We start from the raw sequence: 15,716 nt of genomic DNA, 5'->3' as shown, positions 1-15,716 counted from the left end.
TTATTTATCTTTTATGTCATACTCTGAGCCCATTTTGTATGCCACATGCTGAGCACAGGGAGAACAAAGCACAAAGTTTAGCTTTGAGATGGATTTGAAACTGCTTGATCCTAATGAGAAGTATGATTGAAATCCATCCAATTACAAATGAAATAATGGCCTTTAGAATGAGATTAGAGGATGATTTCTAGTTTTCTGTAAGCATGTTCCAGACAATTAATTGAGGTGTAATAGCAGTTAGAGAACAAGAGTTCTTGTTTCAAAGACTTAGTAAGAGAGAAAGATGTCTTTGTTAGCAGGTACAACACAAAATCTCTCTATCTGGGCATTTTCTAAGTTACCCCCTTGATTATGTGAGGTCATCTCCAGCTACATGTTTCTCTTAGCTATGCTGCAGCAAATGTATAACAGCAGTTAATAGGAGAGTGCCCCTCCCTGAGGAGAGTCCATCTCTGCCCCTTGGATGATTCAACAGCAGGAACTCTATGAGGTGAATACATTGTACACTCTCAGCGTTAGTGTCAAGTCAGTATTTTTAATCTCAGAGTATGCACATGAACTCTTGGCAATCTTGTATTCTAAGCACTGATAAATTCTTGTATGCAAATGCTTCTTATTTAGTATTTACTACACCACTGCCTAACTAAAATGTGCATGTGAGAAGCCAAATACTGAGTGTGTGTGGGTGTCCTGTGACCCTGAAACTAGGGTGTGGATTTTTTTCTGCAATATCAGCATTCTGATTCTTCAGATTATCTGAAAACTCCTTTAATATACAATTTCCCCAAATCCCTAGAGGCTCCCTGTGATAGAGGAGAGATCCTTTAAAGCAAATAACTTTGTTCAGTTATTCTAGGGATAAGCAGGGACTCATTAACATGCCTTCATTATGTTGTGCAGTCAAGATCTTTGATTTTGATTTCTGTTCAATACCTGTGCTGAAAGCACTTGTGTATTTTAATGTTCTATGGAAATGTTTGGATTTGTGAATATTTTTTTCACACTTTCTTACTACAGCTTTCTGCAGAATTGGTTCAGACACTTTCTTCCCACAACAAACTTATCTGAAAAAAAATCACACCTTCTGGAGCTTTTTTCAATTTTGAGACAGTGATGTAAGGCAGGAAGTATTTTCAGATGAAAAGGTCTTTTTGGTTGTTGTTGCTATATGATACAAGCCTGGTCTGAGAATGTATATCTAGATGTGTGTCCCCTGCTACATCTTCCCACAGTCACGCACTCAGCACTTCCCCCACCCGTTCAATCCATGACCTCTCATTTCCACTGTTCTCAGGAAAGCTGAGTGCTTCACATTACTCTGTGTCCCCAGAATGTCTGTGTCCCCAGATGGGAGCTGCTCCAGTGCTGTGACAGTGAAAGGTCTCCCTCTAGGTCACCCTTGCACACCAGGTCATCCCCATGTGAAGCTGCTGCCAGGTGAGTGGGAGCAGCTGTGGGAGCTGGGGGCAACACATCCATGGGGAAGGGATGTGGGACAGAGCAGGACGCGTCCAGGGCTTGCCTCAGCTTCAAGGCAGGATATTCTAGGGGAAGAAAGGTGGGGAAGAGACCAGCTCTATTGATGCTTCAGGACAGCATGGTTTCCATGGCAACACCTCCAGCCTTTTCCTCCTTGGGGTGGATGCCACAAACAGACTGTTGACATGGCAACCACATCCTGGCAGGGTGAGGCAGTGGTGGGTGGGGTGGTGATGGGTGCTGACATAACAACCACTCTGGGTCGGGAAGGTGGGAGGGAGGTCACTGCTGGTCATCTGTGGCAGGCAGGGACAGTCACATGTGTCACCCAGCCTCCACTAGCACCGAATCCGGGCCTGGGGAGAGCTTCCCACAATGCTGGAAATACAGGCAGCAGACAGCTGGGAACGGTTTATTTGTGAGAAATACACACTACTGAAAATCCTGAAAAGCAGGAGGGAGCTGGAGCTCCCACTCTCCCTGTTCATGCACCTCAGTATAAATTTTCCCCTGCTGAGACTCTAAAGCTGACAGCATTGGCAGCTCTGAAGCTGGGGACATGACTTGCCAATTGTGTCAGAAGCATAAGCCCCTTCTGTGCATATCTGAAGTAATTGTGGTTTTATTTCAGTATACTACCAAAAAATTCTGTATTCAAATATTACAATATTGTTTAAATACAAATGGATATGAATATTTCCTGTAACCCTCTGTAAAAAGCAGTAGAGAAATAGTTCTTTTTTCCTTGAAATAAATATAATTCTCTTCACAACCAATTTTTATGACTAAGCCATTCCAATGGCTATGGCTGAGCCACGTAGAGTAAAAATCCTTAGGTTGTCTAATATATTACTAGGTAGTGCAGCGATCATTTTATGCCAAACTGGGTTTCCATCCCAATGTGCAATTTAATGTAGCTCAGCCAAAGGTTTTACACAGGTCTCTCCTCATTTTCCATGTTTCAGCATGGGTATTTTTCCTCCATTCCCATAATTGCACACTCCACTGGCCTTCCAGCCTCTTCTGAAAGGTCAGGTTCTGCTAAATTAGCCACAGAACTCATTCTCAGGCAGGGCTTCCTGACATCTATTGCAAAAGGGCAGGTCTGGTTAACAAACCCATTGAATGTCTTTGTGAGCGTTGCGTCAGAGAGGATACGGGTGAGGAGTCAGACATAATGCACACAGTCCTCACAAAATTTCCCAGCATGGTTCCTCAGGTAGAGCTCACATGTAAAGTTGTGAAGTGCAAGTGACTATTCAGCCTGATGAATAATGAGCTTATTAATGTTTAGAGAGAAAGGTGGGAAAGAATAAAGAATCACATGGACGTTTGTTAAGAGGAGAACTTTTGGGGTGGTTAAGAGCACTTTCATCTTTCTTTACTTGTAGGTGACCTGGAAAAGTGAATATCCAGCAGGACATGCAGAGTTTACAAACTAATAGGGCTAGCTAGTACCACAGACTAAATAAAGTGAAATACAGCAGAAAAACCAAGCATCTTCCAAAGAAGTCAGAGGCTGCAAAGTGATATTAAGGAAAGGTTCTAGTGTAGTAGTAAAAGCAGAGGTTTTTAGGGTGGTGGCATGTTGTATACCGCTGCAGCCTCTGGAGCATATATCACACAATCCCCAAAAGTCTGGGGACATGAGAAATAGAGATCTGCACTTTCATTGGAGAAGTCTTGATAAGACTTGAAGAGACTTCTCTTGATAAAGAGAAGTCTCTTGCTTGTTGATCAGCTGATGGTCAGTGCTGACACTCCAGAAACCACTGGACTATTTGAATTCAAAATCCTCTTCCAGGACTGGACAAAGATTGTAAAAACTCTCCTGACCTTTGCCTTCATATTCTCCTCCATATACACTGCTCTGACTCCCAAATGGACATAGCTTACAAAAGAAAATGCATTGCTTGTAAAGAGCGTTTGATGTAGTAACGTCTCTTATATGGATAGAGATAAATACCAGTGAGCTGCAGGTATCTGAACTACAAACTTCCTGTGTATTTTCCTAGTAAGTCTGAAAAACTAATTATTGAACAGTGTTGCACTGAAATCCACTGGAGAACAGGAAAAATTGTAATAATGTGGAGGACCAAGTGATTATGAAAAGCAGGTTTTTGCTTTTTACAGAAAATTCAGAGTTAGAAGGACAACTAGATCACTACTTGAATGGGCACAGAGTTGGTTCATCACTTGCTTTGTACTTTCAGAAGGGCTTTGATCTGTGACCAAACTGCATTGGATACTGATTCTGCTGATGCTGTTGATCATGTCACAGTTATTAGAAGTGGTTCCTAGAGTGGATGTCTGAACAGACACACTGAATTAAAAAGGAAGATAGTCAGGTCTGAGATCTTTTAACTGGAACCTGCATTTGGTCAGTACTTAAGATATTGGATTTTATTGTTCACATGTTGGAAAAATCGGTTGCAAAGCACTGAGGTCAGACAAGTCTATTACTAGACTATTCAGTACATTTTAGGATTTGCTTCTGTTAGACTTGAAAGATATATTTGACCTGTACTTGATAGAATCAGTAAATAGATTTTTAACTATATAAACCTCTGAAAGTGATACACAAGTTTTGAGTTAAAAAAGACTCAAAGACTCGTCTGTCTCATTTTCAGAAAGTGTAGATAGGAGAGGTCTTAACTTCTGAACACACTCAACATTGGATGGCTTACCAACAAAACTATGGTGAAGTATATCACTTTTTAAAGACTGAATCAATAATTGAGTAAAAAAAAGTATAGGTTTTACTGCTGACAGTCTGTCCAACACGTACTGGACATCTGTCTAACGCTCCAGTGCACTGCATGGCCTCAAAATTATTCTTGCCCTGATGAGTCTTGATCCTTGTAAAAGACCCATAAATGAGGTCAGTGCTCTTGAGATGCTGGCCTTGTCCATTGCATGGGAAAGAGCATAGCAAGGAAGGGGTGGTGTTACTGCAGTAAATATGCATACACAGAATATGTAGCACTAGAGTGAATCAAGACTTTATTATAGATTCAAAAAACCCACATGCCTCTGAGGAAGGACTTAGACATCAAGCGCCAAAACTAATTCTCCAAATCTTCCTTGGTCCCATCTAGCTTCAAAGGCACTAAAAGCTGTTCGTTATTGAAAATTTCACTAATGCTTGTGCCTCAGTATGTCAGGATTGACAGCACCTGACAGTTACTTCCTACTTGTGTCCTATGGGATCCATAAAATGCGGGTTCCATTGCCTGTCCCAGCTACATGGCTTCATGCAGTAGGTGCTCCATGAGCATTCCTGGTGGATCAGCTCCTATACAAACTGCACATAAGAAGATGCTGCTTTGTTACAAATTGCATCTGCAGAAGGCAGTAGTGAGACATGTACTTTGAAACAGACAGTCATGAGATAGTGAGAATAAGTTGTTGGAGTTGTGGGTAGAACACAGGAGTGCTGGTTCTCAACCTGCCATACCAAATAGTACTGCGTTCTTCAGCATCTTGCTTGACCTTCCTTCCTTCCTTCCTTCCTTCCTTCCTTCCTTCCTTCCTTCCTTCCTTCCTTCCTTCCTTCCTTCCTTCCTTCCTTCCTTCCTTCCTTCCTTCCTTCCTTCCTTCCTTCCTTCCTTCCTTCCTTCCTTCCTTCCTTCCTTCCTTCCTTCCTTCCTTCCTTCCTTCCTTCCTTCCTTCCTTCCTTCCTTCCTTCCTTCCTTCCTTCCTTCCTTCCTTCCTTCCTTCCTTCCTTCCTTCCTTCCTTCCTTCCTTCCTTCCTTCCTTCCTTCCTTCCTTCCTTCCTTCCTTCCTTCCTTCCTTCCTTCCTTCCTTCCTTCCTTCCTTCCTTCCTTCCTTCCTTCCTTCCTTCCTTCCTTCCTTCCTTCCTTCCTTCCTTCCTTCCTTCCTCCCTCCCTCCCTCCCTCCCTCCCTCCCTCCCTCCCTCCCTCCCTCTCTTAAGCACAATAGTGATCACAGTATTGCAGAATGGAGGTATCCTAGAAAAAACTTGTAGCCAGTTACTTGCTTGTTACAGAAAAGAGATAGAGAGGAGACTGAATCAGGTATTCAAGACATGAGAGACTGCAAATAATTAGGTTCTGCTACCTTGTTTCATCCTCTCTCTTTAAATCTAAAATTAGATTTGCTTTCTTTTTGAAAGAAAGAATGCAACTGCCGAATGGAAGAAAAGGCTTCCTGGTTGTACTAAGTGGGATTCCTAAGTCATATTTGCCTCAGGAAATTTTCTGAGCTGAAAATAGTTATAAAATGAAACAGTATTAGTAGGAATTGCCATATATGCTTTCCAGACTCTTACTTTTAATTATCTGTCTGGTAGATGACCTGGAATACCAGACGAGCACTGGGTCTGATCCTATGTACTGCTCTGGGACTCTTGCATAATGGCCCTTTGTGGGACTGCTCAATAAGGTGCTCAGCTTTTGAATTAACATGGAAAATGCTTCATCTTACTTCAAACTAACTTGAAAAAGGGTCGTGTTACACAAGCAGCCTATCAAAAATATCTTAGGATGCTAGTGCAGAATTACTTTCTACATATTCTAAGAGTAGATTTTTTCCCCCTGAATTGGCCTATTAAAACAGAGATAAAAAAGATTAACTGATTAGCCGTAATCATTAATTAGTAGCAATAACTCTTGTCTTTTGCTATCTGTGAAGCTCAACTTTGTAACTCAGCAGGAAAATAAGGAGAAAATGTGTTTTGAAGTATTCTTATAACTAAGACTGTTAAGAAAATTTGGGGCTATTCACTTTTCTTTGACATGGTACTAGCTGCCTGCTAGTTCATTGACCCTGAACCTTTGCATGCCTTCAACACAGCAAATACATTTTGTAGAACACATAAAGATGAAATAAATTGCCTATATGCTTAATTCTTAGCCTCATACTTGGTAATTGACCCTTAATTTTGTGTACAAATAAATTAATCTGCAACCAAATATTTTGGAGTTCTCACTACACTTGAATGTCTTAGGTTAATATCTTATAACTTTACAAACATGAAAGCAAATATTTGGCTACATTGGGCCAATTTGTCACCAAAGTGCACAGCTGTGCAATTGTAAAAATATGGTAATAATAAAAATAAGAACCAATAATGAAGATAAAATCCCTTTACTAAAATTAAAAAAAATCTAACAAGTTAAGTGCATTAAAATCCCATTATTTAGTGTACAGATCTCAAAATTGTTTCAGTTCTGAACTAGGATTTGCAAATACACTAATCTAGAAAATATAAATGTAAATGTGCCACAGGTGTTGCTAGACTGCTCCAGTCTGTCTACAGCTTGCTGTGATATTTATCTACTCAGTTTGGATATTTATCTACAGTTTATTACATACTGCACCAAAACAAGGTACATGATTAACAGCTTGACAGAAATAAATGGTCAAAAATACAATTTTTTTTCTTGGCTGGGACTTTAGCCTGTAACTGTAATGTTTGGTGGCATCATAATTTTGTAGCTGAAATATAATAAAACATTCTTTAGAATGGAATTTGCAACCAGAGGGAAAAAGGTATGGCTTTCATGCAAGAAAACCTTTCTAATTGCTGCAACATCCATTGCAAGGTAGTACAAAACATGAAAACTAAACCTCAATGAATTTTTCCAAAGCTTGTAAGAGGAATAATAGGACAGCATCCCCAGCCTGTTGATTTTGAAAAGAAGCTGTAAAGTTGCAGCTCCCAATCCAAACAGGCAATCTTGTGGTTTTGCTTGATGCAGTAGTTATATTGTGGAGAGGCTGCCACAGCACGACTCTTTATAGCCTCCATCAGAGAAAGCAACAGAAATGGTCACAGATGAGCAGATGAAGTCACTGAGGTAGAGACTCATTTCACGCATGGCAAGAAAGAAGACAGAAAAAACATCATTCATTGCTAGTAGGAATTGTGGAAAGCATTTTAACAACCTTAGTACCATTTTGCTTTGGAACTTTATCTAGGGACATCATCCATCAATGTCAGACGAGCATGTCTTCTGTATTGCAGTAAAACCACACAGACTCATTCTTCCTCCATTTCTCAAAAAGAAATATAGAAAGTCTTTCTGGCCAATATTTGCACACATTTATAACACCACGCAGTGTTATGAACTGCTCTGACAAATCAGCCAATGCTGGTACAAAGGCAAAGAACAGTTTCTTTGGCATTCACCCTTGTTTTGAATACTACTGATTGCTAATCATCTAACAATCTTTAAAACTGTTAGGAATTTTAAGGAGACATACATTGTTATTTAAGAAAATTTCTCTTTGAAAATTCTGTAACAAAGAAGGAACTTATTTTCTAAAGAACTTACAGCTTTTTAAAGAAAATGCAATATTTTCCTGCCCAGCCGCTCATGTCTTGCTATTTGTTTACTACATCCAAATGCAAAGCACTCTCCCTCCTAGCCCTGCAGGCAACCATGAAACATTTCCTTGTTGTTCAAGTGGAGAATGGCCTAAGAGGCAGACTGATAGACACAGTGAAAAATGAGAGCTTTAAGCATTATTGCTTCTTTCCACCTGCCACACTATACTTTGAGAGCTTTTCTTTCCAGGTGTTGGCTGATGAGGTCTCTGGTGAGACCCCACCTGCAATGCTGCATCCAGCTTGGGGATTCTCAACTCAGGAGGGAAATTGTCCTGTTGGAGCAAGTCCAGAGGAGGGCAACCAAGTTGATCAGATTCTCTTATGAGGAAAGGTTGAGAGAATTGGGTTTGTTCAGCCCAGAAAAGAGACAGCTTTGGAGTAATCTAATTGTGGACTTCCTGTACCTGAAAGGAGCTTAGAGAAAAGATGAGGAAGACTCTTTACAAGAGCAAGTAATGACAGAGAAGGGGGAATGGAGGTCTTCCAATTCAAAGACAGTAGATTTAGATTAGATATTAGGAAAAGATTCTTTACTGCATGGGTACTGAGGCATTAGAACATCTTGTCCAGGAAAGTTGTGGATGCTTGTCCCCTGGAAGTGTTCAAGGCCAGGCTGGATGAGACTCTGAGTAACCTGGTCTAGTTGAAATTATCCTGCCCATGGACTCTATGATTCTATGATGCTTTCAATCAGATTCACTCACATGCAGTGGGTAAATCTGGTTGTTCTTTCAAATGCCACAATGATTCAAAAATATAAGCACCTACTCAGAGCCTTCAAGTTCAAAATGTCATAAGGATTTAAAAAGCTCCGTTTGTAAAGGACTTGTTCAGGAAACAGATTACTTTAATCTAAATCTAGAAGATATTGCCATGGCAGCTGTTGTTGTATCTGCTGGGTGGTCAAGCCTTTTGCAAACCTGTCTGCTTGGTGGATGATATTATTTTGCATCCTCATGTGGAAGATTGTGGGGTGGAAGGACAATTTCCCTGGCCAATATTTACAACTGAATGCTGATAATTAATACATTAATACTATAGGTTGTTTGGTGGCTTTTTTTTTTTTTTTGGCTGCTGCTGACTGGGAGCAGACTTGAATCATGTAGTTCCTTCAGTTAGGTGGTTTCATCATCAGCTACTCCAGCAGCTTGTGGAAAGACACAATAAATAAAGTCAAAAGGTTTCAAAACAGAACAGCCTAGTGAATTTTCTGACCTGTTTTTTGTGCTGTCTCAATTGTAATTTTCAAAGAAGGTTATTCAGCTGGCAGAAATGCAATCAAGTATGAAGTTTCATGTTTGAAGACATGATATGAAATTAGAATAAATGTTATTGATTTTTCTTGCTGCACAGTATTTAATTATTATCTATGCAAAGAAGCCATTGAAATGTTATTAGAAAAGAAAAGCAGACAGATGATTTAATAATCTCAGCTTCTTCATTTGTAGTCTTGTTCCTGGAACAGAACACATTTTACTCTATAACATGATATAGATTCTAGCCCCATTGTAAGAACATTATTATATGAAAAGTATGATTATATGAATATTTCATTTAAAAAAATACACATCTCTGAGCAAAATCCTGAATCAGACTAGAACGTAAAGCTGCTTGCACTGGCCTTGGTAAAACATTAGTCCAGTTGCAGATGTAGTACATACAGAATAACTAACTTGGTAGTTCTTTTGACCAACAGGTTTAGGAGCTGGTCTAAAGCATACAACCTGCTACATTCTGATTTTCAGACATTATACCTATATGGTTAAAAAACAAAACAAAACAAAAGCTTACACCTTAGAGTCTTTCCAGCAATGAAGTCTGTAATTCTCCTTCATGAAGTTGTCTTGTATTTTACTTATAAAGAACTGGTGGATGAGTCATCTGTCCCCTTTCATACATCAAGACCAGCCACAGTACAGGCTATTCTAGGGCAGAGCTGGTTTATGTATGCTGTCGAGGAGTTGTATCTGCATAACAATCTTGAGCACTCTGCCTTTTTTGAAAATCTATTGCTTAAAAAAGGAACTGAAGCACTTAAAGTGTGCAATGTAGACAGATCTTTAATTTTAAAAATGGATATTGAGTATATAAGTAATAATTAACTACTCAGGGTTTGAAGATGAAGGTACCAAATTTCTAGGTATTATTAAGTAATGAGATAGCTGAGAGCGTAGTTCCAATTAAGTTAAGTAATATAGTGGGGAAACAAGGTCGTTCATCACTCAGTGCTAGTGCAGGACAAAGGAGTGCTATAACTACAAGATATCCCTTTGCATCACTTCCATGTATTGAGTGATAGGGCTCTCTGAGAGCTAAGGATTGAATCAGCACTTTGGTGCACTAATCACACCATAACTTTGATCTCTGCCTGGTTCACAGACCTGTGCAGAATTCATTACCAGTTCCAGAGGGCTTTGTGACCCCAGGTGAGACAATGCTCTGTGTCCACCTGAGAAATGGTTGTCCTTTTCCTTAACTTTAGTGTAGTGCAAATGACAACTCCAACCTTTACACAATAGCCTTTTTTTATCTCCACCCACATGGGTAACATTTTCAGCTAGACTTCAAGCTGTATAAAGTGTCAAGAAAGTAAAAGTACATAATATGTCAGGTGTTTGGAACTGAAAACTGAGGGAGAGTGGTGGTTTCCCTGGTTTGCTCACCATTCCCTGGGAGTTTCAGGATTTCAGTGCGTGTCATTTCAGCTTCTGTTTGTAGGAATACAGTAAGAGGTATAATAACATTTGACAGAAATCTTGTAGTTTGCTGAAAGCTTGTTGTCTGTCTGATTTGGGATACACCCTGATGAAAATTCCAGGGTGTATCCCAAATCAAAATCAGAATTTGTTTAACCCTTTTCTCTTGTTTTATTCCTTATGAAGGTAAACTGTGAAGAATGATAGCAATTTTTGAGTTTTCTCTGCTGATGATTGCAGTTGAGAATAACACTTTATTTCATTTATGCTATTACCTTCTTCAGTTGTTTTTGAGTGAACAGTTCTATCTGACAGACTGACTCTAGGCTATAATTAATCCATGAAAATCTGAAATATTTTTCAATTAAAATGCAATTTTAATTTTCAATTAAAATTATTTTATTTTTCAATTAAAATGCAATTTTTCAATTAAAATGAGCTAAGTGTGACTGATTAGGGCTTTCCTGAATACCAGTTTTTACTTGCTGATTCTCTCTAGCACTATGAAAATCAGTTGCAACACTGCTGCAAATAAAGAAGTAATAGACTATTGTGTTGTTTCCTAAGATAGTCTGGTATACTGAAAGTAAGTATGGGGAAAACAGGCCCACTTACCACACAAAGCATAGCTGACAAAAGAAGGCAGAGCCATGTCATATCATGAGCAGGATTTCACCAGCTAACTGTTTTATTCTCCACTCAGAAATATGATGAATGGCATTGGTAAGAAGCTCAGCAGACTAGACTACAGTTTTCATAGACCTCTAATGCCTGTTAATTAACTGAAATTTGGGAATTATAAAGGAGATCACTTCATGCATGAACTGCACCTAGAAATGTTTAAATGTAATATGAGTCAGAGATCCCTGTATGTGCTACTATTATGTTATTATTAGCATTTATCAGTCTCTACAGCAGTCTAAGTCTATTTTAGAAATAATGAATTAGGAATTAGTGAAAGAGAGGAGCAAAGAGAAAGAGGGAAGGGATAGAAATCTTCTTGTTCTTGAACTTCATCGGCCTGCCAGAAAACACTTTACAGGGTATTCCAAAGATACTGCCAAGTTAAAAATAAATGGTCCAGAGCAGACATTGCCTTTTTCACGACAGCCATTTGCTGCATCACACAAGTCTGTTTCTCTGCAGTATGAAATGTTCTACGGAGTGGAGCAGCAGTGCTTACAGACAGATGGGGTCAGGGTTCACAAACCAGGACTCACTCCGAACCATGCTGTTTGCTAACTTTTCCACATGATCTGAGATATCAAACACTTTCATCTTCATCTGTCTATCCTCAGCAAGTTCTAGTTCACTTCTGAATAAAGCCATCCTTACTCACAGGATATTCTCAGAGAGAGTATGAGGTGGCCAGTGATTGTCCCCAAACACACAATATAGGTTCAAACACCTAGAAAAGTGTGATAAATAACAAGCAAAATGAAAAGCTGCTCATGACAGGGGAAAATAGGATTTGAGCTCCAAAACTGCTCTTTCAGGCAAATGTATTGTGTTCCTTTTTTTAACAATTCAGAGTGTCATTGTGGGAAATGGTACATGAGTAAACAGCAGAATTACCACCAAAGTCTAAGTAGGTAGTAGGATTAAACATTCCCTCCCAAGAGAAGTAAACATATTTGAAAAATCTTACTCATATTGTTAGAGACAAATCCCCAAAGTAATATAAAATATCAACTTACAGTATGGAAAATAACTATGCCACAAAAATAACTAGTCATTTATTCAAATATTTCATACATACATCCAAACATAAGCAAGTCTAGAGGTGTTTAAAAGTCCTTTTCAGTCAGGTGACCAAACATGAAGTACTAAACAGAGCATTTGTGGACCTACATGCTCCCTCCTTTTATTTCCAACCCCTCTTGTTTTGAGTAGAACCACAAAACAGACAGGCCCAGAAGAAAAAAAAAACAACAACCCAACCAAAACTGAACAATGTTTTTTAAACTAGAGTAAAAATTCCATTTTATCCAAGTTCAATTTTCATTTCACTCTGTATTTATTCCTGTTACTAGTGATAAAATATAGAAGTGAAATAAACACTGATTAGTCATTGAATAATAATTATTTTTATATTCCTACATATAACTGTTATCACCAAGTGGTAACACATAACTGTTAGATAGTAGGAAATTAAATTATGTAATCTAGGACAAATATTCTAAGAACGGAGACATTCTCAGATTTCTGGGGACTGTATTTTTTTTTTTAGAATTGTGTAATTAATACTAACATTCTTCTCATGACCCATCTGGGATCCCTTGTTTCAGTTCTCTGGTCTTCCACATTATTTACAGGCACAGCTTCAGGTAGGCAGATGCTATGCAGCTCAAGCCATACATTTTTAATTTACTGATAGAAGCATTTCCTTAGGTGACATGCTGTAGACTTTTTTCCCCTCTTTTACATTAATTAGTTTCTGCTTGTACTGAAATAACAGTGACCTTCCAGTCTGCCTGTTCTCTAACTATGTGCTGTCTGTTAGTAGCCACAAAAACCATATAGGAATGATAAACTGTGAATGATTTTTACTTTCACATTTAGTTTGACTTCCCAATTTCCAACCATTTTAGAATGCCTGTATCTTATTTATGTTTGAGGCACATTGCATAAACTGTTATGCTGCTGTTCAGTGAGCTAAGTCTTCAGTAAACTGTCTGCAGATAAAAAGCTGAAAATAATCAAAGCAGAAATTCAGCTCTTTCCTTGTCCTTTCTCACTGATGTAACAAAGTCATAAACCCTCCCTGGGATAATTTAAAAGCTGTGTCTCCTTAGTTTCACACAGATCATACATGTTACTTTAGCCAAAATGTGTCTAATGTGCAATGAAAGTTCAAGCCAAAATTTAGTTCTAAATTAACATATCTCCAAATGCTCACAGGATTCATGCAACAGCATAATATTTGTGTAGACATCACAACTGTGTGCAATCTTGTCACAACATCAGCCATATCTGGCAGAAATAATATTCTTCTTGCAGAAGAGGAAACTTCCAGTTTGACCACTGATATGCAATGCTTCATAGCAGGTTTCTTTGGACTGGGTGTGAATCTTATTGAAAATTATTTACCTGTAATCAAGTACTTCACAACTTTTTTAATTTTTGTGTCTGATGATTTTTAAAGGAATTCACTTACATCAAGCAGTACAGGAGATGAGATAGAAAACGATGAGTAGATATTGGATTTAATGGGTAAAAGACAATAGGTGTGTTTTAATAAGCAAAGATCCTCCCCTCCCCTTGTTATTCTGTAGACATAATTGAAAAGAGAAAGTTAACCAAGAGCCAGAACTAGTGGAAACCAAGGTCATGGCAAATGATGCTGGCTGGGTTGTAGATACTGAGTTAAAGTAATTAGTTTTCAGAAAATCTTGAGTGGTAATTACACAAGGTCTGTGACTGTGAATAGAGGGAATTGGCTGGAGGGAAATAAAATAGGAACATGGATATTGTATAGGGAATTTAGGAGATAAATGCTTGTGGAGAAAACTGAGATTGCCTGTGAGATGCTGGAGAAAGCTCTCTGGTATCTGCATTCATAGCAATATCTTGGAGGGAAATGGAATAGCTGCGATTCTGGTTTTAGTAATATTGTTTATGAGCCTGAGAAGCTGACGTGTTGGCTGTGGAGAGATTGAAATAATTTTAAGTTCTCTGCATTTTCATTGTTAATATGATTAGGTAAATGTGCTAGCTTGGATTCAGAGAATTCCTCACCAAACTATCAGCGAGGGAAGAAATACTTTGAATTCAACACATTTCATACATAAACTGTGACCAACAGAACATGCCAGAAGGGCAGAGTTCATCTGAAATGATGGCATGGTACATGCTCCATGGCAATGCATGGTGATGATCTTCATACAAAAGGGCAAGGTATTTGTGATGCTTGCAGTGAGTATAGCTGTGCAGAAACCAGGAAGCTGTGCTCACCACAAATGCCCAGGTTCCATCTGGACACATCTTTCTGCTTAGTGGTGTGAGGCCCCTGGTGGGCTTCTGTCCCATTTTAGTTAATCCCTTACTTGCTCAGTCCTACTGAAACATAACAAGGAGGTGCCATCCACTTCTGAGCTGGCGCCATGGAAATCAGCTCCCAGTCACCCCCACAGCCCACCCGAGCACAGGCTTGTAATTTTGACCTTATGTAAATCTCGTGAAAATGTAAGGCCCTCACCTAAATCAGTTCCTTAATAGCTGTCAGAAACCTCAACTGTGGCACTGAAGTACTTTGTCTTAAGAGAATGGAGCCAAAAGTGAGAGGCAGCAGAAAAAAGGGTTCCACATGCTGGCAGTGTAAGAGGAAATAAAATCACTCCTGGAGGCCTGGCAAAATTGAGTGTTCATTTTAAAAGTTATTTAAAAATTAATGACTTTGACATAGAAGAGAGATGAAGAGCAATCAGGCTTTCTGGGGGGGAAAGGGAAGCTTTCTCAGCAATCTGGTCAGATCTTTGAAGTAAAGAAAGAAAAAGGGATGAGGGAAACATGAGTTTTCAATTACAACTTGAATTCAGTTTTGGCAATGACAGATGAATGGTGGTATGTAGGAGGTTTTTTTAGCACAGTACTTCAACCACGCTTGCTGGTGACCAACACTGAGTTTAATCCTTTTGTTCATTCTTTTGATTACAGCTTAAAAATAAGTTTATTTTAACTGCATCTTATGGTGAATTTTCTTTGTAACTTTTTTAGCTAAAAGAACAAACTGTAGTGTAATTTTCACCAGAAATTCCATTCTGACCACAAGGTAATTTGAACTTTTGCAAAATTTCTGCTGTTTTTACAATTTAATTTTCCTGAATTTCACTCTTCATCTGTACCTGATCGGCACAGTCTAGTTCTTAAGATGTGGTAATAAAATTTAATAAGCACTTCCAATCAGTATTTATTTTATGCAAAGACCCAAGAAGAAAATCATAGGGCTAATATATCCTATAACACTGTTACACAATTGTGCAGAAGTATGGGTTTCAATTTCCTGATCCAATGATTACATCAAACAAAGAAAAAATGTTTATATTGCCACTCAGATTGTTCAGCTGAAAGCCATTTATCAAACACAGCAGATAATCAAACATCAGGAACACTAGCTTATAAATCTTCTACTAGCCCTGCACCTGTGGAAAACAAATGTTTCCCTGGTTGGATGCCAGGTTACAGCA

General features: G+C 38.8%; 1 protein-coding gene across 1 annotated transcript in view; it reads left to right on the top strand.

The window, feature by feature from the left end:
- The window catches only part of GRXCR1 (glutaredoxin and cysteine rich domain containing 1), a 38,895-nt gene that overhangs the window by 2,468 nt on the left and 20,711 nt on the right, over window positions 1–15,716 (top strand). Inside the window, exon 2 of the mRNA XM_064419333.1 lies at window positions 662–675. Within this exon, the coding sequence (XP_064275403.1) occupies window positions 662–675 (14 nt within the window). The remainder of the gene's footprint in view (window positions 1–661; window positions 676–15,716) is intronic.

Source organism: Passer domesticus, chromosome 4, assembly GCF_036417665.1.
Source record: "Passer domesticus isolate bPasDom1 chromosome 4, bPasDom1.hap1, whole genome shotgun sequence".
Taxonomy (NCBI): domain Eukaryota; kingdom Metazoa; phylum Chordata; class Aves; order Passeriformes; family Passeridae; genus Passer; species Passer domesticus.
The sequence above is the reverse complement of the archived record's forward strand: the minus strand, read 5'-3'. Positions and strand labels throughout refer to the sequence as shown.